A 22,783-nucleotide genomic window follows, 5' to 3' on the forward strand; every position below is an offset into this window, starting at 1 on the left:
CACTGCCTTCAGGCTTCTTCAGACGGAGCATCACGAAGAACGCCGTGTACAAGTGCAAGAGTGAAGGGACCTGTGAGATGGACATGTACATGCGCAGGAAGTGCCAGGAGTGTCGTCTCCGGAAGTGCAAGGAGATGGGCATGCTGTCAGAGTGTGAGTATATCAGCACTCACGCCAACAGCTGTTGGCATCTCTCCATTTATCCTCATGGGATACTGTACCCATTATGTCAGACTTAATGGTACAGACTGTGAAGTACTGGTATTATTGATAAGGAAAGGGACTAATAGTCAAGGGAAACCATAAACCATCATTACTGAAAGAAGTTTTACACTGAATTCTACAAGAAAGGTGGTCATGACATATGGAGGATAGTCTTTACTCCAGAATCCATGTAGTTGTAGATCTCCTATTGCATCGCTAAGCATATTGCTATTTCTTATGTGCAACGGAATATCTTGCCAACGTCAGGAAATGAATTTGGTGATAACACCAGCTCTTTGATATACTACTATGTGCATTTATTACTTGAGAGACTACATTGCAGGTTTTATTAACTCATGGTACTTGTTACTTGATGCACATACTATACCATATTACCTGCCCGTACAAAAAATAATATTCAACCCCTTTCTTTTAATTCAACTGAAGCACTGGCACATTTAAGGGGACCTTTAAGAAGAAGTGCCCCTGCTATTTCCCTATAGAGCTTGTAAACAAATTGTATTGCATTTTAACATTCATCTATCCATTTACTTTTAATCAGTTTAGGATCAACATGGTTAAACAGTCACTCACTATCAGTATTTGATTCAGATTGACATGTGTCTAGCTGTGAGTCTGTCCCCCTGACTATCTCTTCAGACTGTATGATAGCATCATAATGTTCTTTCAATGCACTGGGGACATTCTCAGATCATAGCAGAGAATTCTCATTGTGAATTCTAACACGACTATTTTGATTTTTACTGAGGGACAGTGTGTTATACCTCTCACAATAGAAAGGTCTCACCATTGTTGCTCTTCAAGGAAGAGAGAGAGAGAGAGAGAGAGAGAGAGAGAGAGAGAGAGAGAGAGAGAGAGAGAGAGAGAGAGAGAGAGAGAGAGAGAGAGAGAGAGAGAGAGAGAGAGAGAGAGAGAGAGAGAGAGAGAGAGAGAGAGAGAGAGAGAGAGAGAGAGAGAGAGAGAGAGAGAGAGAACACTTCAACTGGAGGATAAGGTATTTTGGCATAAATAAAAGAAGAATGGTGAAATTAAGGTGTAAAACATTATCAAAAATACATGGTCATGATGAAATCTTTGTGTCCTTCTCTCTAGCTTAATCCTACCACAAATGACACCCAATTAGTGTATTTGGGGTATCAGGAGGACGGAGTTGTTGCCCATAAATGTTTTTAAGGAAGTTACAGGTAGCAGGTGTGATGCGTGATTTGAAGGAGTCAAGTATACAGAGTTTATTCTGTAATCCAGCGTAACCAGTCCAGTGCGCAAAAGAGGCGCACTGGAACAAACATGCACAAGGGGAAAATACATTTACATTTACATTTACGTCATTTAGCAGACGCTCTTATTTTTTGGGGGGGGTGTGGGGGGGGGGGGGGGTAAGGGGGGGGTAGAAGGATTACTTTATCCTATCCCAGGTATTCCTTAAAGAGGTGGGGTTTCAAGTGTCTCCGGAAGGTGGTGAGTGACTCCGCTGTCCTGGCGTCATGAGGGAGCTTGTTCCACCATTGGGGTGCCAGAGCAGCGAACAGTTTTGACTGGGCTGAGCGGGAACTGTGCTTCCGCAAAGGTAGGGGGGCCAGCAGGCCAGAGGTGGATGAACGCAATGCCCTCGTTTGGGTGTAGGGACTGATCAGAGCCTGAAGGTACGGAGGTGCCGTTCCCCTCACAGCTCCGTAGGCAAGCACCATGGTCTTGTAGCAGATGCAAGCTTCAACTGGAAGCTAGTGGAGTGTGCGGAGGAGCAGGGTGACGTGAGAGAACTTGGGAAGGTTGAACACCAGACGGGCTGCGGCATTCTGGATGAGTTGTAGGGGTTTAATGGCACAGGCAGGGAGCCCAGCCAACAGCGAGTTGCAGTAATCCAGACGGGAGATGACAAGTGCCTGGATTAGGACCTGTGCCGCTTCCTGTGTAAGGCAGGGTCGTACTCTCCGAATGTTGTAGAGCATGAACCTACAGGATCGGGTCACCGCCTTGATGTTAGTGGAGAACGACAGGGTGTTGTCCAGGGTCACGCCAAGGCTCTTTGCACTCTGGGAGGAGGACACAACGGAGTTGTCAACCGTGATGGCGAGATCATGGAACGGGCAGTCCTTCCCCGGGAGGAAGAGCAGCTCCGTCTTGCCAAGGTTCAGCTTGAGGTGGTGATCCGTAATCCACACTGATATGTCTGCCAGACATGCAGAGATGCGATTCGCCACCTGGTTATCAGAAGGGGGAAAGGAGAAGATTAGTTGTGTGTCGTCTGTGTAGCAATGATAGGAGAGGCCATGTGAGGATATGACAGAGCCAAATGACTTGGTGTATAGCGAGAATAGGAGAGGGCCTAGAACTGAGCCCTGGGGGACACCAGTGGGGAGAGCACGTGGTGCGGAGACAGATTCTCGCCACGGCACTTGGTAGGAGCGACCTGTCAGGTAGGACACAATCCAAGAGTGAGCTGCGCCAGAGATGCCCAACTCGGAGAGGGTGGAGAGGAGGATCTGATGGTTCACAGTATCAAAGGCAGCAGACAGGTCTAGAAGGACAAGAGCAGAGGAGAGAGAGTTAGCTTTAGCAGTGGGGAGAGCCTCCGTGACACAGAGAAGAGCAGTCTCAGTTGAATGACCAGTCTTGAAACCTGACTGGCTTGGATCAAGAAGGTCATTCTGAGAGAGATAGCAAGAGAGTTGGCTAAAGACGGCACGCTCAAGAGTTTTGGAGAGAAAAGAAAGAAGGGATACTGGTCTGTAGTTGTTGACATCGGAGGGATCGAGTGTAGGTTTTTTGAGAAGGGGTGCAACTCTCGCTCTCTTGAAGACGGAAGGGACATAGCCAGCGGTCAAGGATGAGTTGAGGAGCGAGGTGAGGTAAGGGAGAAGGTCTCCGGAAATGGTCTGGAGAAGAGAGGAGGGGATAGGGTCAAGCGGGCAGGTTGTTGGGCGGCCGGCCATCACAAGTCGCAAGATTTCATCTGGAGAGAGAGGGGAGAAAGAAGTCAAAGCATAGGGTAGGGCAGTGTGAGCAGGACCAGCAGTGTCATTTGACTTAACAAACGAGGATCGAATGTCGTCAACCTTCTTTTCAAAATGGCTCTGGCACCCCAATGGTGGAACAAGCTCCCTCACGACGCCAGGACAGCGGAGTCACTCACCACCTTCCGGAGACATTTGAAACCCCACCTCTTTAAGGAACACCTGGGATAGGAAAAACAGACACTTTTCTGCCTTGGCATAAAGGTCATTTTCCAACAGTCGGGCCAGCACTGGATGGATCATTCATCAAACCAGGTATTCATAATGCCCCGTGGTTGTGCTGAATGCTGTCTTCCACTCATCCCCCTCTTGGACACGCACCATGTTGTACGCACTCCGGAGATCTAATTTGGTGAAGAAGCACGCCCCATGCATTGACTCGATCACTGAAGGAATGAGGGGGAGAGGATAACTAAATCGTATCGTCTCCTTGTTCAGTGATCGATAATCAATGCAAATGGGCAGACCGCCGTCTTGATTCTTCACAAAAAAGAAACTTGAGGAGGCGGGAGAAGTGGAGGGTCGTATAAACCCCTGGCGCAGGGACTCGGTGACGTTTGTTTCCACAGCCTCCGTTTCTGCCTGTGACAGGGGATACACATGACTCCTGGGAGGCACAGCGTCTATCCCCCGCCCGATGAGGTGGTAACTTGGTCGCCTGCGTTTTGGAAAACACGTGCGCCAAATTGAGGTATTCGGTGGGAATGCGCACGGTGGAGCTACTGTCTGGACTTTCCATCCATGGTGATTGGTGCGGTAACATCCCTAACAAACCCGGACCCTAATGGTCGACTGTCAAGTGCTCTGATGGGGAGTGGAATGGATAGGGGAACCAATTAATTGCCTAGCCTGTGTGAGAATGCTCTGTTCATAAAGTTCCCAGCTGCGCCTGAATCGACTAGCGCCTTACACTGGGGAACTACAGTGTGATCAGGAAAGTAGATGGGTAGGGTACAGTGCGCAGCAGAGGGCTCTGAACAAGTGTAGGTGTTCGATACCTGGGGTGATGCGAGAGTGCCCTGCCTGCCGCCTTCAGACCCAAAAGAACGCTGACGACATCATGCGGTGTAATGTCCCTCCGTGCCACCAGAGTTACACTGCCGCTGTCGTCCTCCGCTCTCTCGGATCGCGGCTCCACCCAGCTCCATCAGATTGTGATCCGAGTCGGCTGGGGTTGGAACAGGCAGACCTCCTCCAGGACATCCTCTGGCCGCCAGCAGGTTGTCCAAACTGATGGCCATGTCCACCAGTTGCGTGAAGGACAACATGGTTTCCCGGCAGGCTAGCTCCCTTCGGACGTCCTCCCGCAGATGGCACCAGAAGTGGTCAATAAAGTTTTCTCTCTCATCGTGGAGAAAAGACGTTTAGGGACCAGGGAGAAAATGCAATAACTGAAAAAAAACTTGTAATATTTTCTGTTTAAAATTTGAAGATTAAATGTTTGACTGGTTGTAAGGAAATAGAAAGCTGTGAAAACGACCCAACATGTTCAAAACTTTCTCAATAACTTTCTCAAACCCATAGTTACACTATAAAGCCAATTGAATAAAATATAAAATGCCCTGCTGTATCATTGGGCATCAGGCCTTTTCTGGATGGCTACAGTGCATTCACAAGGAGAATCACTATTGAACAAGTAGGGGTGAAATTCTCCTTCAACACATTTTGTTTGAACCCATCATCACTTCCCACAGGTCTGCTGACAGAGATCCAGTGTAAGTCTAAAAGGCTGAGGAAAAACACCAAGGCCTCACCAGGAGAGTCCACTGGGGACGAGACAGAGGGGGGAGACAGCAAGCAGGTCACCTCCACCACCAAACTGTCAAAGGTAAAAGCTCCCCTTTTTGCTCTTTAGAATGGTTTTTGCTCTTCAAAATGTGAAACGTCAGTGATTCCAAATGGAGGAATCTAAGTACAGAAAATTATTTACTAGAAAATGATTTACTAGAAAATGGTGTTAGATGTTTATAGACTAAGACAAACTAACTATTTATTGAATGACCTTCCTTTGTTAAAAAAATATGATGGTCTATATTCCCAAGAACTCCAAGGTAACCTGCCTAAATGACTATCTCCCTGTAGCACTCACATCTGTAATTTGTAAGTGCTTTGAAGGGCATGACACACATCAACCCCATCACCCCAGACACCCTGGACCCACTCCAATTCACATACCGCCCCAAAAGATTCACAGATTATGCAATCTCAATTGCACTGCACACTGCCCTCTCCCACCTGGAGAAGAGGGGAAATAACTATGTGAGAATGCTGTTCATAGACTACAGCGCAGCGATCAAAACCAAAGTCCCCTCCAAGCTCATCACCAAGCTCGAGACCCTGGGACTGAACACATCCCTCTGTAACTGGATCCTGGACATCCTGACGGGCCGGCCCCAGGTGGTGAGGGTAGGCAACAACACCTCTGCCACGCTAACCCTCAACACGGGGGTGCGTGCTTAGTCCCCTCCTGTACTCCCTGTTCACCCACAACTGTGTGGCCACTCACGACTCCAACACCTTCATCAAGTTTGCTGACGAAGCTACAGTGGTAGGCCTGATCACCGACATCAATGAGAAAGCCTACAGAGAGAAAGTCAGAGACTTGGCAGTGTGGTGCCAGGACAAGACCCTCACCCTCAGCGTCAGAAAGAGGGGAGAGCACGCCCCCATCCACATCGACAGGGCTGTAGTGGAGCGGGTCAAGAGCTTCAAGTTCGTTGCCGTCCACATCACTAAGGACTTAACATTGTCCACATGCACCAGTACAGTCTTGAAGAGAGTACGACAGTGCCTCTTCCCCCTCAGGAGGCTGAAAAGATTTGGCATGGGCCCTCTGATCCTCAAAAAGTTATACATCTGCACCATCGAGAGCATCTTGACTGGCTGCATCACCTCTTGGTATGGCAAATGCACTGCCCTTGACCTCAAAGCGGTACAGAAGGTGTTGCGGATGGCCCAGTACATAACTGGGGCCGAGCTCCCTGCCATCCAGGACCTCTATATCAGGCGGTGTCAGAGGAAGGCCCCAAAAATTGCAAGACTTCAGCAACCCCAGCCATAGACTGTTCACTCTGCTACCGTCCGGCAAACGGTACCGGAGCATTGACTCTCCGACCAACAGGCTCTGAGACCGCTTCTACCCCCAAGCCATAAGACTGTTTAATAGCCGTAAGACAGCTAAATAGTTATTTAAATGGTTACACAGACTATCTGCATTGACACAGTGTCTGGGTTCATCAGGAAGTGTATAGCGGATGTTGTGATTATTAAAACCTACCCAAACCAAAAACCGTGGATAGATGGCAGCTTTCGCGCATAACAAGGACTGTGGGCTCTCGTTCTCTGTGGCCGACGTGAGTCAGACATTTAAGTGTGTTAACCCTCGCAAGGCTGCCGGCCCAGACGGCATCCCTGGCCGCATCCTCAGAGCATGCTCAGACCAGCTGGCTGGAGTGTTCACGGACATATTCAATCTCTCCCTATCCCAGTCTGCTGTCCCCACTTGCTTGAAGATGTCCACCATTGTTCCTGTACCCAAGAAAGCAAAGGTAACTGAACTAAATTAATATCACCCTATAACATTCACTTCTGTCAACATGAAGTGCTTGAGAGGCCAGTTAAGGATCATATCACCTCCACTTTACCTGACACCCTAGACCCACTTCAACTTGCATACCGCCCCAATATATCCACAGACGATGCAATCGCCATCGCACTGCACACTGCACTATCCCATCTGGACAAGAGGAATACCTATGTAAAAATGCTGTTTATTGACTATAGCGCAGCCTTCATCACCATAGTACCCTCCAAGCTCATCATTAAGCTCGGGGCCCTGGGTCTGAACCCCGCCCTGTGCAACTGGGTCCTGGACTTCCTGATGGGCCACCGCCCCCAGGTGGTGAAGGTAGGAAACAACACCTCCACTACGCTGATCTTCCATGATTGCGTGGCCACGCACGCCTCCAACTCAATCATCAAGTTTGCAGACGACACAACAGTAGTAGGCCTGATTACCAACAATGACGAGACAGCCTACAGGGAGGAGGTGAGGGCCCTGGCGGAGTGGTGCCAGGAAAATAGCCTCTCCCTCAACATCAACAAAACGAAGGAGCTGATCGTGGACTTCAGGAGACAGCAGAGGGAGCACGCCCTTATCCACATCGACAGGACCGCAGTGGAGAAGGTGAAAAGCTTAAAGTTCCTCTGCATACACATCACTGAAAATCTAAAATGGTCCACCCACAGACAGTGTGGTGAAGAAGAGGCAACAGCGCCTCTTCAATCAGGAGGCTGAAGCACTTCGGCTTGGCCCCTAAGACCCTCACAAACTTTTACAGATGCCCAATTGAGAGCATCCTGTTGGGCTGTATCCTCACCTGGTACGGCAACTGCACCGCCCGCAACCGCAGGGCTCTCCAGGAACATAAGCATTTCGCTACACCCGCAATAATATCTGCTAAATATGTGTATGTGACCAATAACATTTGATTTGATTTGACCATATCTTGCACATTCACAAGACTATGTAAATGCACTTTATACACACTCACTCACTCACACACTACACTGACACTCTCACATAAAACCCACACACATTCACACACAATTTTACACTGCTACTCTGTTCTTTATTTTACTCGTATTATTATTTATTCTGATGCCTAGTCACTTTACCCTGCCTTCATTTACATATCTACCTCAAATACCTCTTACCCCTGCACATTGATCTGGTACTGGTACTTCCTGTATATACTGTAGCTTAATTCTTGTGTATTTTATTCCTCTTGTGTTACTATTTTTTATTATTATTTTGTAACTCTGAATCGTTGGGATGGGCTCGAAATCAAGCATTTCACTGTAAAGTCTACACCCGTTGTATTCGGCGCATGTGACAAATACAATTTGATTTGTTTTGAAATGTCCTACACTGATTACTGGATATGGGAATAGCATGATAATGACAGCCCAGTGTTAAAATTAACTATGAATATTTCAACATTTCTAAAGCCATGTTGCCACCAACGGATTGTATTACTCACAGCTAAGACTGCCTCTTTAAAGTAATGACTCATAAATAGCCCTAGTGTTAAACAGAAGAGATTCAAAACTGATTGCTAATGGTTTTCTTTCAGGAGAAAGTTGAGCTCAGTCAAGAGCAGCAGGCTCTTTTGAGCTTTATCGTAGAAGCTTACCAGAAACATCGAATCCCTCAAGACATGGCCAAAAAACTGGTATGTGATATCTCCTACAATTCTATCAAATTATGTGTCTTTCAGCAAGCCATCGTGTATGCTTTTACAACTCAGACTTATTCATAGTTCATAGAAGACACAATAAGAGACCCTTGTAACATATCCCAGAGTAGATGATTTCCAAGTAAGACTCCAGCAATGACTTAAACCACATGCTCTCTATCCCAGTAGAAGTCAGACTGTTCTCTCCCTCATGTCTTAGATGAAGTTGCATAACTCTCCTTATCAGCCAGCAGTGTCATAAAACTTCACACACATTCTGTAATTCTCTTTTGTGTGCCCTTGTTGTTTCTCCAGCTACAGGAGCAGTTCAATGCAGACGAGAACTTCCTCCTTTTGACAGAGATGGCCACCAGTCATGTTCAAGTGCTGGTGGAGTTTACCAAGAACATTCCAGGTCTGGACTTCTATGACAATGGTCATTCCAACCTTTTCTCTTTAAGGAAGTAGAATATAGGATACTCCTATTAATTATCAGTCAACCTCTGGCCTTTTGTGCCTCGGTACTCCATAATAATAGCCTAATCGGCTCCTTGGCACCATCATAGCAACATGATAACAACAATTAACTTGTATGACTTAATATCATAGGTCAGAGCGGGTATTGACCCAAGACTGTGTTAGTCCACTGAGCAAAGGTCTAGGCATTAACTCAGGAAGCTAACACTAGTCTTCAGGTCTCCGGCAAGGTTACTCATCACACAAGCATAGTTCACCAAACCACCTCTGTTACACTGCATTGAAATGGAAAGATAAGTCTACTGAGTGAGTTTATTTAGCATAGTTTTATTTACTAGCAGGATTTTTTTATGTTTCATTATTTTTTATTTCTCACAAACCATAAGGGAGGTCCATTCTCCCCTTCCTCCCTGCAATAGCCTCTCCTGACTGTGCGTGCGTGCTTACATGCTTGTGTGCATGCGTGTGTATGGCCCTGACAGGTTTCTCAGCCCTGGACCATGAGGATCAGATAGCTTTGTTAAAGGGCTCGGCAGTGGAGGCCATGTTCCTGCGCTCAGCACAGGTGTTTACCAGGAAGCTACCCCATGGACACACAGAGGTGCTGGAGGACAGGATACGCAAGAGTGGTACGTTCATACTGGGAATCTGGAGCATGTAAGGGAAAATACTATGACAATACTCCAATACACATCCACATGTCTACTACTGTTGCTAGAACTAAATTGTGGTTATCATCACTATGTACAAATACACTATGTACATGTACAAATCCTCTCTGATTCATCACCTTGGGAGGCCTCCGGCCCTCTCATCCACCACACACACACACAAACACACACACACACCACTCCCATGGCCATACTGTACTATAGATTAGATCTGTCTGCAGGCAGCCAGGCAGGTCTGATGTGAATAATGGATGGGCCTGCTCTATCTGACGATCTATTTGACGAGGATGCTGGCAGACTAGCAGTGTACTGACCTGTTGATCCCTGGCCAGGTGTGGGTTACCCATGTAAATGGACCACTGCCCGCCGGATACGTTTTCATTCCATTGTGAGCGTGTATGGGCATTGTGCCAGGCAGTGTAGTAGGGTAAAAGAGGGATGCCTTCTGATGCTAGACTGGATCAGTTAGAGCTATGCCCATGATTTATCGTCCATAAACTCTGATAGTGTTGGCTGTCGGATGGCAGTGTGGTGTGAGGAGGCATGAATAATGCACTAAACATCCAATTAATTGTACTGGTCATAACACGTTAAACGAGAGGATCTGACTTTGATATTCTGATATTTTTTGCTTTATGCCATTTCATGGATTTGTGTGTATAGTACAAAACACAACACCTCACCCCAGCGGGCAAAGATGTCTGAAATGATTTCAACCAGCTTTACTATGGGGTGATGTGTTGTGTTCTAGATAGCACAAAAAGGTGCTATCTAGAACCTAAAGGGGTTCTTCGGCTGTCCCCATAGGATAACCCTTTGAAGAACCCTTTTTGGTTCCAAGTAGAATCTTTTTGGGTTCCAAGTAGAACCCTTTCCACAGAGGGTTCTACTAAATAAACCAAATAGGGTTCTCCTATGGGGACACCCGAAGAACACTTTTGGAACCCTTTTTTCTAAGAGAAGGCCATATTTGTAGAAAGTCAATAGATTTTTCTCTGAGAAATTAGCATCTTCATACTCCTCCCTGACTAAACTTATCTTTATTTATGAAACTCACTTTCATATATTTAATTTTAAAGAGTGCAGCAGTCTGGCTATCTTGATTTTCAAAGTCTACCATATTGCTGTCATATGCATATTGTTGTTTTATTCCTTTTCCTCATTTTCTCATTTAACTGTAAGATGTAAATATTGTGTTTTTTATTGTTCCTGGAGGCTGTTGCTATAGTGATAACCAAAAGATACCTGTGTTGTCCAGTGTGTGTGTGTGTGTGTGTGTGTGTGTGTTTGCGTGTGTGCGTGTGCGTGTGCGATTTACACAGTAGGCCAACATGCAGCTGTCATTTTGACATCCCATTTTGACATCCCTGGTTGGACTGTTGAATGCAGAGTGGTAGAGATGGCCGCTATAAGTGCGTTACTCCGTCCCTTGGCACCTCTCCAGAGTGAATGGATTGGTTGAGAGATATTCAAGCTAAAGGCCTGTCCGAGGGAAAAGAGAGATATGATGTCTAAAGAGGCTATTGTTCTTTATCTAAACATCGAGAGCCCTATTGTCCCCCTCTCTCCCGCTTTGTGCGCTCCTGGCATTTCTGAAGGCTTACGGCTCTGTGATGTGTCTGGCTGGAGGGGGTGAATTGTTTTGATGGTTTTGGTGGTAGTAGTGGTGGAGGTGGGGGTAGTCCTGCTCTCCGGATTTTTTAAACAGAAATCTGTAAAAGTCCAATGGTATCCTCCAATAGTATGTTACCTCTAATCTTTTAACATATATTTTGGTTCATTATAGTGGGACTGTATGGGAATTATACTAGGTATCTGTATATTATTTACGCTTACACCTTTGTACCGCTCAATGTTTGAACCCATTCCCCTCAGTGATATATGGATAATACTGCCATCTACTGGTTATGTATTGAACACGCACCTCCACATGTTTTCCAGGAATATCAGAGGAGTTCATTACACCCATGTTCAACTTCTACAAAAGCATCGGGGAACTCCAGATGATGCAGGAAGAACACGCCCTTCTCACCGCCATTACCATCCTGTCACCAGGTGAGCTGCCTGCTGGGCATGTGGCACAAGTAAAAATGTAATGGTCAAATCAACTGAAATAAACTCAATTATTTGGTTTGACATTACTTGAAGTTGATGTGCCGCATGCCCATATCAAACCTTTTTAGCTCGCTGTGGCTAAAGTTAGTTGAAGTTTGTAAACCGAACTAAGGAATACAGTTTCTCCTCGCCTATAGACTACTTTCAGGGTGAAAAACCATTTTATAATTCGTTTGTAAAATACTGAACTTCCCCTTTAATTTATTCTCTTCTACAGACAGGCCGTACCTGAAGGACCAGCAGGCAGTGGAGAGGCTGCAGGAGCCCATGTTGGAGGTGCTCAGGAGGTTCTGTGCAATGCGGCACCCGCTGGAGCCCCAGCACTTTGCCCATCTCCTGGGCCGGCTGACCGAACTGCGGACCCTCAATCACCACCATGCCGAGATGCTTACCTCTTGGCGCATGAGCGACCACAAGTTCACCCCCCTCCTCTGTGAGATCTGGGACGTACAGTGAATGGTACATAGAGGCTGCATGGATGGATGGATGGATGGATGGATGGATGGATGGGGGAGAGGAGAGGAATAACAAACATTTCAAGCTGAGTGACTCCTCAGACCATTTCAGAAACTGCAACCATTTCGAAAGCTGAACATCGGACCATTTCAGAAGTTCTGACTGCGATGCAATAAGACATAACACCACTTTGAGATGTTGTGAATTCATATTGTGTAGGCTTTGCTCAGGTGTTCTGTGAGCCTTTGTGATGGGCTACTTGAATGTGACCGCCCGTTGCAGACCAAAGAAACTTGGAGACGTTATTTTAAAGAAAAGATCTCCCAACGGGATAATGGACTTATATTGTCAAGTTTGCCAGATTTTGGAGAAAGTAATCTGATAACAACCCTAGTATTGACAATTAGTGTTTTAATCACTCATTAAACATATTTTGACTAATACACTTTGTTTACTTGTAGTCATGATATTGTTCGGACCACAGCCACAGGAGTTCGGACTGGATCAGTTTGACATGCGATCTCTCTTGTGGTTTACAAATGTACTGAACAAAAATATAAACACAACATGTAAAGTGTTGGTCCCATGTTTCATGAGCTAAAATAAAAGATCCCTGAAATGTTCCATATGCACAAAAAGCGTATTTCTTGTTAGTAAGCATTTCTCCTTTGCCAAGATAACCTTGTGCTCGGACAATAAAAGGCCACTCTAAAATGTGCAGTTTTGTCACACAACACAATGCCACAGATGTCTCAAGTTTTGAGGGAGCGTGCAATTGGCCTGCTGACTGCAGGAATGTCCACCAGAGCTGTTGCCAGATGGTTGAATGTTAATTTCTTTACCATAAGCTGCCTCCAGACCACGTGTAACCATGCCAGCCCAGAACCTCCACATCTCGCTTCTTCACCTGTGGGATCGTCTGAGAGCAGCCACCCGGACAGCTGATGAAACTGTGGGTTTGCACAACCAAATAATTTTTACACAATCTGTCAGAAACAGTCTCAGGGAAGCTCATCTGCGTGCTCGTCGTCCTCACCAGATGGCAGACTGTCACGATCGTTGATGAACGAGAAGGACCAAAACGCAGCGTGAAATGCATCCATGTTTATTGAACTGAATAAACATACAAAAACAACAAACGTGACGTCGGAAGGCTAACACTAACAAGCCACACTAACCGAACACAAACAAAAACCCACAATACAGGCAGGAAAACTGGCTGCCTAAGTATGATCCCCAATCAGAGACAACGAGCGACAGCTGCCTCTGATTGGGAACCACACCCGGCCAAACATAGAAATACAAACATAGATATTCACACCCTGACCAAACTAGCTAGAGTTATATAGGCCAGGGCGTGACAGTACCCCCCCCCCCCCCAAAGGTGCGGACTCTGGCCGCACAAACTTGACTGAATAGGGGAGGGTCCGGGTGGGCCTCCAGCCTCGGTGGCGGCTCCGGAGTGGAGCCGCTGACCGGAGCTGGATCAGGCACCGGTGGAGCGGACTGCTCTGGCTCCGGAATGGAGCCGCTGACCGGTGCCGAACCAGGCACTGGTGGAACGGGCACGGGCCGTGCCGGACTGGCGACGCGCCCCACTGGCTTGGTGCGACGAGCAGGAACAGGCCGGGCCGGACTGGCGAAGCGCACCACTGGCTTGGTACGAGGAGCAGGAACAGGCCGGGCCGGACTGGCGACGCGCACCACTGGCTTGGTGCGAGGAGCAGGAACAGGCCGGGCCGGACTGGCGACACCTACCACTAGCTTGGTACGAGGAGCAGGAACAGACCGGACTGGCGACGCGCACCCCTGGCTTGGTGCGAGGAGCAGGAACAGGCCGGGCTGGACTGGGAACATGCACCACTGGCTTGGTGCGGGGAGCAGGAACAGGCCGGGCCAGACTGGGAACACGCACCACTGGCTTGGTGCGGGGAGCAGGAACAGGCCGGGCCAGACTGGGAACAAGAACCACTGGCTTGGTGCGGAGAGCAGGTACGGGGCGTACCGGACTGGGAACCGGCGCTGGAGGTCTATGACTGTCTCCGTCCTTTACACTCCGCGCCCCGTCCTCCTCCAGTGAGGACTCCTCTTTGAGCCCCCACGAGTGCAGTGGTCGGGGCTCCTCTCTGTCGCTCCCCGACCACCCTTTTAGCCCCCCCCAAAAAAAAAATATTGGGGCTGTCTCTCCTTCTCCACCCTGATCCCTTTCAGGGCCTCCATCTTCCTTGCCAGATCCTCTCTCATCTCTCGCCAGGTCCATCCTCTCTGCTCCTCCTGGGCACGCTGCTTGGTCCATTGGTGGTGGGTTTTTCTGTCTCGTTCGTTGATGAACGAGAAGGACCAAAACGCAGCGTGAAATGCATCCATGTTTATTGAACTGAATAAACATACAAAAACAACAAAACGTGACGTCGGAAGGCTAACACTAACAAGCCACACTAACCGAACACAAACAAAAACCCACAATACAGGCAGGAAAACTGGCTGCCTAAGTATGATCCCCAATCAGAGACAACGAGCGACAGCTGCCTCTGATTGGGAACCACACCCGGCCAAACATAGAAATACAAACATAGATATTCACACCCTGACCAAACTAGCTAGAGTTATATAGGCCAGGGCGTGACACAGACAGCGTGTATGGCGTCGTGTGGGCGAGTGGTTTGCTGATATCAACGTTGTGAACAGAGTGCCCCATGGTGGCAGTGGGGTTATAAATACAGTGCTATGAAAAAGTATTTGCCCCCTTTCTAATTTTCTCTACTTTTGCATATTTGTGATACTGAATGTTATCAGATCTTCAACCAAAACCTAATATTAGATAAAGGGAACATAAGTGGACAAATAACACAACAATTACATATTTATTTCATTTATTTCATAAACAAAGTTATGCAACACCCAATTCCCCTGTGTGAAAAATGGAGTGTAATTGCCCACTTACAAGTAATGAGTGTAATTGCCCACTTACACTCATTAACTGGTTGTGCCACCTTTAGCTGCAATGACTCCAATCAAATGCTTCCTGTAGTTGTTGATCTGTCTCTCACGTCGCTGTGGAGGAATTTTGGCCCACTCTTCCATGCAGAACTGCTTTAACTCAGTGACGTGTGTGTTTTCAAGCATGAACTGCTCGTTTCAAGTCCTGCCACAACATCTCAATTGGGATTAGGTCTGGACTTTGACTAGGCCATTCCAAAACTTCAAATTTGTTGCTTTTTAGCTATTTACATGTAGACTTGATTGTGTGTTTTGGATCATTGTCTTGCTGCATGACCCAGCTGCACTTCAGCTTCAGCTCACAGACGGATGGTCTGACATTCTCCTGTAGAATTCTCTGATACAGAGCAGAATTCATGGCTCCTTCTATTAAGGCAAGTCGTCCAGGTCCTGAGGCAGCAAAGCATCCCCAAACCATCACACCACCACCACCACCACCACCATGCTTGACCTTTGGTATGATGTTCTTACTGTGGAATGTAGAATTTGGTTTTCGCCAGGCATTACTGGAACCATGTCGTCCAAAAAGTTATACTTTTGAATCATCTGTCCATAGAACGTTCTTCCAAGAGTCTTGATGATCATCCAGGTGCTTTTTGGCAAACTTGAGTCAACTTTTTAGACGAGATGGGTCCCATTATGCCTGGCGAAAACCAAACACTGCATTCCACAGTAAGAACATCATACCAAAGGTCAAGCATGGTGGTGGTGGTGTGATGGTTTGGGGATGCTTTGCGGCCTCAGGACCTGGACGACTTGCCTTAATAGAAGGAACCATGAATTCTGTTCTGTTTGCAGTAGCGGTGCGTGAGTAAAATCACTAGAGAAGCCAGACAAAAAAGCCATATTACAACTTATGTGTTGTGATAATTGCGTTGTTTGCTCTATAACCTGTTAGTTCTAATTTTGATGATGTTGAAATGTTAAATTTAAATGGTGCTGGAATAGTGGAGGCAGCTCCTGTTTTCATTGCGACTTGCGGTAACTCTCATTGGTTCTAAATCAATAGTTGTTTAGTGGTCCAAAAAATGTCGGAAACATTAACTTGCTTGACCATGCTATAGGTCATGTAACTGTTTGTTACATGCAATATGCTTTGTGTACTTCACCGGACAGAGATTGCTCTCTGGTTTTGTGATGAAACAAAGGTTTGGTTGAATTTATTCTGCCACTGTGTCTTCTTATTGTCCCGGCCTTTAGGCCTATATATCACGGTCACAAGGCACATGAACTAACAGGCAATTATCACAACACATACAGTGCCTTGCAAAAGTATTCATCCCCCTTGGCATTATTCCTATTTTGTTGCATTACAACCTGTAATTTAAATAGATTTTTATTTGGATTTCATGTAATGGACATACACAAAATAGTCCAAATTGGTAAAGTGAAATGAAACAAATAACTTGTTTCAAAAAATTCTAAGAAATAATAATGAAAACTGGTGCGTGCATATGTATTCACCCCCTTTGCTATGAAGCCCCTAAATAAGATCTGGTGCAACCAATTACCTTCAGAAGTCACATAATTAGTTAAATAAAGTCCACCTGTGTGCAATCTAAGTGTCACATGATCTGTCACATGATCTCAGTATATATACACCTGTTCTGAAAGGCCCCAGAGTCTGCAACACCACTAAGCAAGGGGCACCACCAACCAAGCGGCACCATGAAGACCAAGGAGCTCTCCAAACAGGTCAGGGACAAAGTTGTGGAGAAGTACAGATCAGTGTTTGGTTATAAAAAAATATCTGAAACTTTGAGCATCCCACGGAGCACCATTAAATCCATTATTAAAAAATTGAAATAATATGGCACCACAACAAACCTGCCAAGAGAGGGCCGCCCACCAAAACTCACGGACCAGGCAAGGAGGGCATTAATCAGAGAGGCAACAAAGAGACCAAAGATTACCCTGAAGGAGCTGCAAAGCTCCACAGCAGAGATTGGAGTATCTGTCCATAGGACCACTTTAAGCCGTACACTCCACAGAGCGGGGCTTTACAGAAGAGTGCCCAGAAAAAAGCCATTGCTTACAGAAAAAAATAAGCAAAGACGTTTGGTGTTCACCAAAAGGCATGTGGGAGACTCCCCAAACATATAGAAGAAGGTACTCTAGTCAGATGAGACTACAATTGAGCTTTTTGGCCATCAAAGAAAACGCTATGTCTGGCGCAAACCCAACACCTCTCATCCCCCCGAGAACACCATCGCCACAGTGAAGCATGGTGGTGGCAACATCGTGCTGTGGGGATGTTTTTCATCGGCAGGGACTGGGAAACTGGTCAGAATTGAAGGAATGATGGATGGCGCTAAATACAGGGAAATTCTTGAGGGAAACCTGTTTCAGTCTTCCAGAGATTTGAGACTGGGACGGAGGTTCACCTCCCAGCAGGACAATGACCCTAAGCATACTGCTAAAGCAACACTTGAGTGGTTTAATGGGAACATTTAAATGTCTTGGAATGGCCTAGTCAAAGCCCAGACCTCAATCCAATTGAGAATCTGTGGTATGACTTAAAGATTGCTGTACACCAGCGGAACCCATCCAACATGAAGGAGCTGGAGCAGTTTTGCCTTGAAGAATGGGCAAAAATCCCAGTGGCTAGATGTGCCAAGCTTATAGAGACATACCCCAAGAGACTTGCAGCTGTAATTGCTGCAAAAGGTGGCTCTACAAAGTATTGACTTTGGGGTGGTGAATAGTTATGCACGCTCAAGTTCTTTTTTTTGGTCTAATTTCTTGTTTGTTTCACAATAACAAATATTTTGCATCTTCAAAGTGGTAGGCATGTTGTGTAAATCAAATTATGTAAGGCAACAAAATACGAAAAATGCCAAGGGGGGTGAATACTTTCGCAAGCCACTATAAGTTGTAATATGACTTTTTTTTCTGCTTCCCCTGTGATTTTACCCACACACCGCTACTGCAAACAGTACAGTACATTGCACAAGAAGAGTATAGGCTATTTTAAGAAATGTAAGAGAATGAATGCAAATGTAGCTGCAAATGAATAATAACTAGGCCCAATCGATTACCTCAAAACTATCCTCTTTGAACTCCCAGATCTGAATAAATGGGTTGAATGGATGGCTTCAATTGTCCAGCAATCTAATTGCAAGTCGTTCATATGTTAATAATCAAAATATTCTGCTTAAAAAGACCTTGCACTGCTACCCTCAGCATTCATTATTTTTAGAGGTGGTCAGAACAAGTATATAGGGACGTCACCAGAGTTTCATAACCAGGGGCTCAGCCCTGAAGACCAGGGGTTGAGAAAACATAGCCTTTTCTAAAATAATTTCCTGTACTTCTACATCATTTTACATGACTGGAGACATTGCAATAATATTTTTTAATAACACACAAATTACAAAAATGACAAGATACTCTGACATTGACATATTGAGATCAATAAAATGAATGACTCATGTCTTAAATGCAACCAATAGCATAGGCCATTGAAAAGAGGACATTATAGTCCACCAACTTTCCAGTGGCACTCACTTATCCAAGGTCCTGGTGATGTCCCTGACAAGCAATGGAAACCGAATTGATCCTCTCTGTGCTTCAAAAAACGATATATGCGCATGAAGGCTACACCTACAGATGGGAACAACAGACCGTAAATAAATGAATGCCAAGGTCACATAACACTCACAGACGGGGTTATTTCCAAGTTAAAGCCAATTTATGCTTGCTCCGGAATGTGGTCGAAGGCTTTGTATGGAGGGTGTGACGCAATTGGAGGCTAAATCAAGCTCCGTACCGCATCGATGTGTACCTCTCAAATATTGGTCAGACGTCAATCCGACGTCTGCATTGGCCATACAGCATTAAAGTCTACTTTTGTCCGATGTAACAAACACAATTTCTAATTTTGCTACATAAGACCGAATCGAGGTGGTCAGTCACATTTACTGTGATACGGCCTCTGCAGAGGTCAGCGCAAACATACTTTTTGCGCCTCGCAAAGCAACGCTGAGCTGTTCTGAAGGAAGTTGTTGTCACGATCGTCAGGGAGAGAAGTAGACCAATGCGCAGCGTGTTGAACAAACATACTTTAATTAGTTAAAGTGTAATACAAAACAAGAAACGACTCGTGAAGTCCACGGTGACAATGACCGAACACGGAACAAAAACCCACAAACACAAAAGGAAAACAGACAGTTTAAATATGGCTCCCAATCAGAGACAACCAGCCAACAGCTGACACTCGTTGCCTCTGATTGGGAGTCACTCAGGCCAACATAGAAATAGACAAACTAGAACCCCCAACATAGAAATATAACACATAGAATAAACACACCCTGGCTCAACAAATAGAGTCCCAGAGCCAGGGTGTGACAGTACCCCCCCCTAAAGGCGCGGACTGCAACCGCGCCTCAATAAGAGCTAAACACGGGAGGGCTGGGTGGGCATACCTCCTCGGCGGCGGTTCTGGCTCCGGCCTTGCCCACCACCCTCCAATCAACCCCCCATAGCGCCCCTGGTCCGGTCTGGCCCCGCTGGCTGGAGCTGACCTGGACGTAGCAGGAGCGGCTAGCTTCAGCTCCGTTGTGGAGCAGTTGAGCGGTACCTGATTTGGCACCGATGACCCAGGCACGGGTTGTGCCGGACTGACGACGCGCACCCCTGGCTTGGTGTGTGAGGCAGGAACTGACCGGACCGGGCTGACGATGCGCACCCCTGGCTTGGTGCGTGGAGCAGCAACGTTCTGGACCAGGCTGACGACTCGCACCCCTGGCTTGGTGCGAGTGGCAGGAACAGGCCGGGCCGGGCTGGCGACTCGCACCCCTGGCTTGGTGCGAGTGGCAGGAACAGGCCGGGCCGGGCTGGCGACGCGCACCGTAGGCTTGGTGCAAGTGGCAGGAACAGGCCGGGCCGGGCTGGCGACGCACACCGTAGGCTTGGTGCGAGTGGCAGGAACAGGCCGGGCCGGGCTGGCGACGCGCACCGTAGGCTTGGTGCGTGGAGCAGGGACAGGCCAGGCTGGGCTGGCGACGCACCCCGTAGGCTTGGTGCGTGGAGCAGGGACAGGCCGGGCTGGGCTGTCAACGCACACCGTAGGCTTGGTGCGTGGAGCAGGGACAGGCCGGGCTGGGCTGTCGACGCACACCGTAGGCTTGGTGCGTGGAGCAGGGACAGGCCGAACCGGGCTGTGGAGACGGATAGGAGCCCTGGAGTGAAGAGCGGCCACAACCCGTCCTGGCTGAATGCCTACCCTCACACACTCTGTGTGAGGCATCCGCACAGGACGTACAGGGCGGTGTATCCGTAACCTGGTGGCCTCCAGAATCCGCCCCTCTTTTGCCTCCGTCAGCCCCGTCGTCCATGCCGTGTGCCCCCCCCTAAAAAATGTTTGGGGTTGCCTCTCGTCAGTCTCACTCCATGGCCGGCGATCCTCCCATGTCCAGTCTGCCTGCTCCTGGACACGCTGCTTGGTCCTAGTATGGTGGGTTTTTCTGTCACGATCGTCTAATGAGGAGGACCAATGCGCAGCGTTGAAGGTGAACATATTATATTTATTTAATGATCACACGATCAAAACAACAAACGAAAAACGTGACGTCAATGGTTACCACACAAACCAACCCGAACAAGAACCCACAAAAACAAAGGAAAAACCGACAGTTTAAATATGGCTCCCAATCAGAGACAACCAGCAAACAGCTGACACTCGTTGCCTCTGATTGGGAGTCACTCAGGCCAACATAGAAATAGAGTACATAGATCTACACACCCTGGCTCAACATAACAGTGTCCCCAGAGCCAGGGCGTGACAGTTGTCACAGAAGTGAGTTTGTGTTTATACAGGACATCCCACCCTCACCTACTGTCAACCAATCATGTCAATGCGGAGCTATACAGAGCTCTCCGCATTGTTATACAATTTGAGAGGCGCAAAAATCCGAAAATGTGGTCGGAGGCGCTGTATGGATGGTGTGACGCAATTGTGCCGCCTCCGGAGGCATGCAGAGGCCAAATTGAGCTCCGTACTGCATCGCTTTGCGCCTCTCAAATTGTATAACAATGCGGAGAGCTCTGTATAGCTCCGTAATGCTGTACGGTCAATGCAGATGCCGGATTAAACATGCAGAGCCTTTTATGCTGGATATGCAGTTCTTTCAGCGCAGGAAAATCAACTGGAGAAGGGAGCTCCTGACATACTTCCAGGCAACATGGGTTGGGGTTAAGGTCGGACGCATTCGAAGAAAGCCAATGTTTCACATAGGTATGTCTTGTTTAACATAATAATGGCTTTATTATTCTTATTATTGATGACATCATGCCCAAGGCCAATAACATGGTTGCTAATCTGCTTCTCTTTTTTTATTTTCAGAATTATGGAACTGCTACGATGCTGTCCTGCAAGACTTGGCGAAGACCAACAACAGAGTGGAGTGCTGGCATCAACATTTTTTGCCGAATCTTGGCGCTATCCAACACATCATTTGGAAATTAGGTGAAATGAGAATGGAGCAGCAACTTGCTGCCATTTCTCCGACATGGCAAAGACCCTGCTACGGCAATAAACAGAAGGATTGGTTTGGAAGTACACCACGACTGAACAGCTGAAGTCTTAAAGGCCCTACATGGTTGTTCTGATTATCTGCATTGGACATGCAGCATTTACGGTGATACGGTCTCTGCAGAAGTCAGGGCATTCATACTTCTTGCGCTTCGTGGAGCAGCGCAGAGCTGTTGAACAGAGCTATTGAGCAGAGCTGTTGTCAAGGAAGTGAGTTTGTGTTTATACAGGACCTCCCGCCCCCACCTATCGTCAACCAATCATGTTAATGCAGAGCTATATGGAGCCCTCCACATTGTTACAACATTTGGGAGGTGCATGGTGATACGGTACAGAGCTCAATTTAGCCTCTGCATGCCTCCGGAGACTCCGCAAATGCGTCACACCCTCCATATGGAGCCTCCGACCACATTTTCAGATCAAGCATGAATTGGCTTTTACCTGAAGAGCGTTGCCTACGCTTTGAAGTTGCAGTTGTGAATACTCCATAATCCATCTTAGAAAAATTAGCACCTAGCCTACTTGGACACTTATTCATGACACATCAATTGCAACCCTTTCAATGACTCCAAAATCCTTATGAAACCAGAACATTAAGCACATTCTTGGAAGATGTGACGAGTACTGAGGAACGAAGAGGGAGGACGCAGACCCAGGAATCAACAATGTAAAGGTTTACTTAACACTGAGCAAGAGAACAACAGAGAGCGAGTACACAACATGACACTAACAAGCACACACAACACAACACTGAACAGTCCAGGGCTATATAGGGGTGGTGATGAGATGAGGTGCAGGTGCGCTGGAGGTGATTGTGCGTTGGGTTTCCATTCCGGTGTTGCCGAGGTGGTACGCTCAGACCGGTGGCTCAGTAGACCGGCGAATCAGAGCGTCGGAGTGGAGCAACGGGAGGAGACGTGACAGAACTTCCTCCCGGACGCGCGGCTCCCGCCGCAATATGTCGCCAGCCAGGAGGACGACCCCAAGGATGAGGAGCGGGCCGGTCAGGGCAGCGACGGTGGAAGTCCCGAATTAGGTTGGGGTCCAGAACGTCCC

General features: G+C 47.3%; 1 protein-coding gene across 2 annotated transcripts in view; it reads left to right on the plus strand.

Annotated features, from left to right (window-relative positions):
• The window catches only part of LOC311136774 (bile acid receptor-like), a 33,059-nt gene extending 20,240 nt beyond the window's left edge, over positions 1–12,819 (plus strand). Inside the window, exons 4-10 of one of the 2 annotated variants that reach the window (XM_084171045.1) lie at positions 13–153; positions 4,934–5,067; positions 8,378–8,473; positions 8,792–8,891; positions 9,436–9,582; positions 11,566–11,679; positions 11,957–12,819. In XM_084171045.1, the coding sequence (XP_084027171.1) occupies positions 13–153; positions 4,934–5,067; positions 8,378–8,473; positions 8,792–8,891; positions 9,436–9,582; positions 11,566–11,679; positions 11,957–12,195 (971 nt within the window). In that variant the 3' untranslated portion in view covers positions 12,196–12,819. Of the gene's footprint in view, positions 1–12; positions 154–4,933; positions 5,068–8,374; positions 8,474–8,791; positions 8,892–9,435; positions 9,583–11,565; positions 11,680–11,956 lie in introns of both variants that reach the window. The other variant, XM_084171044.1, reaches the window with a different exon arrangement.
• Positions 12,820–22,783: the final 9,964 nt, after the last annotated feature.

The sequence above is a fragment of the Coregonus lavaretus genome (genome assembly GCF_964263955.1).
Source record: "Coregonus lavaretus genome assembly, chromosome: 11".
Taxonomy (NCBI): Eukaryota; Metazoa; Chordata; class Actinopteri; order Salmoniformes; family Salmonidae; genus Coregonus; species Coregonus lavaretus.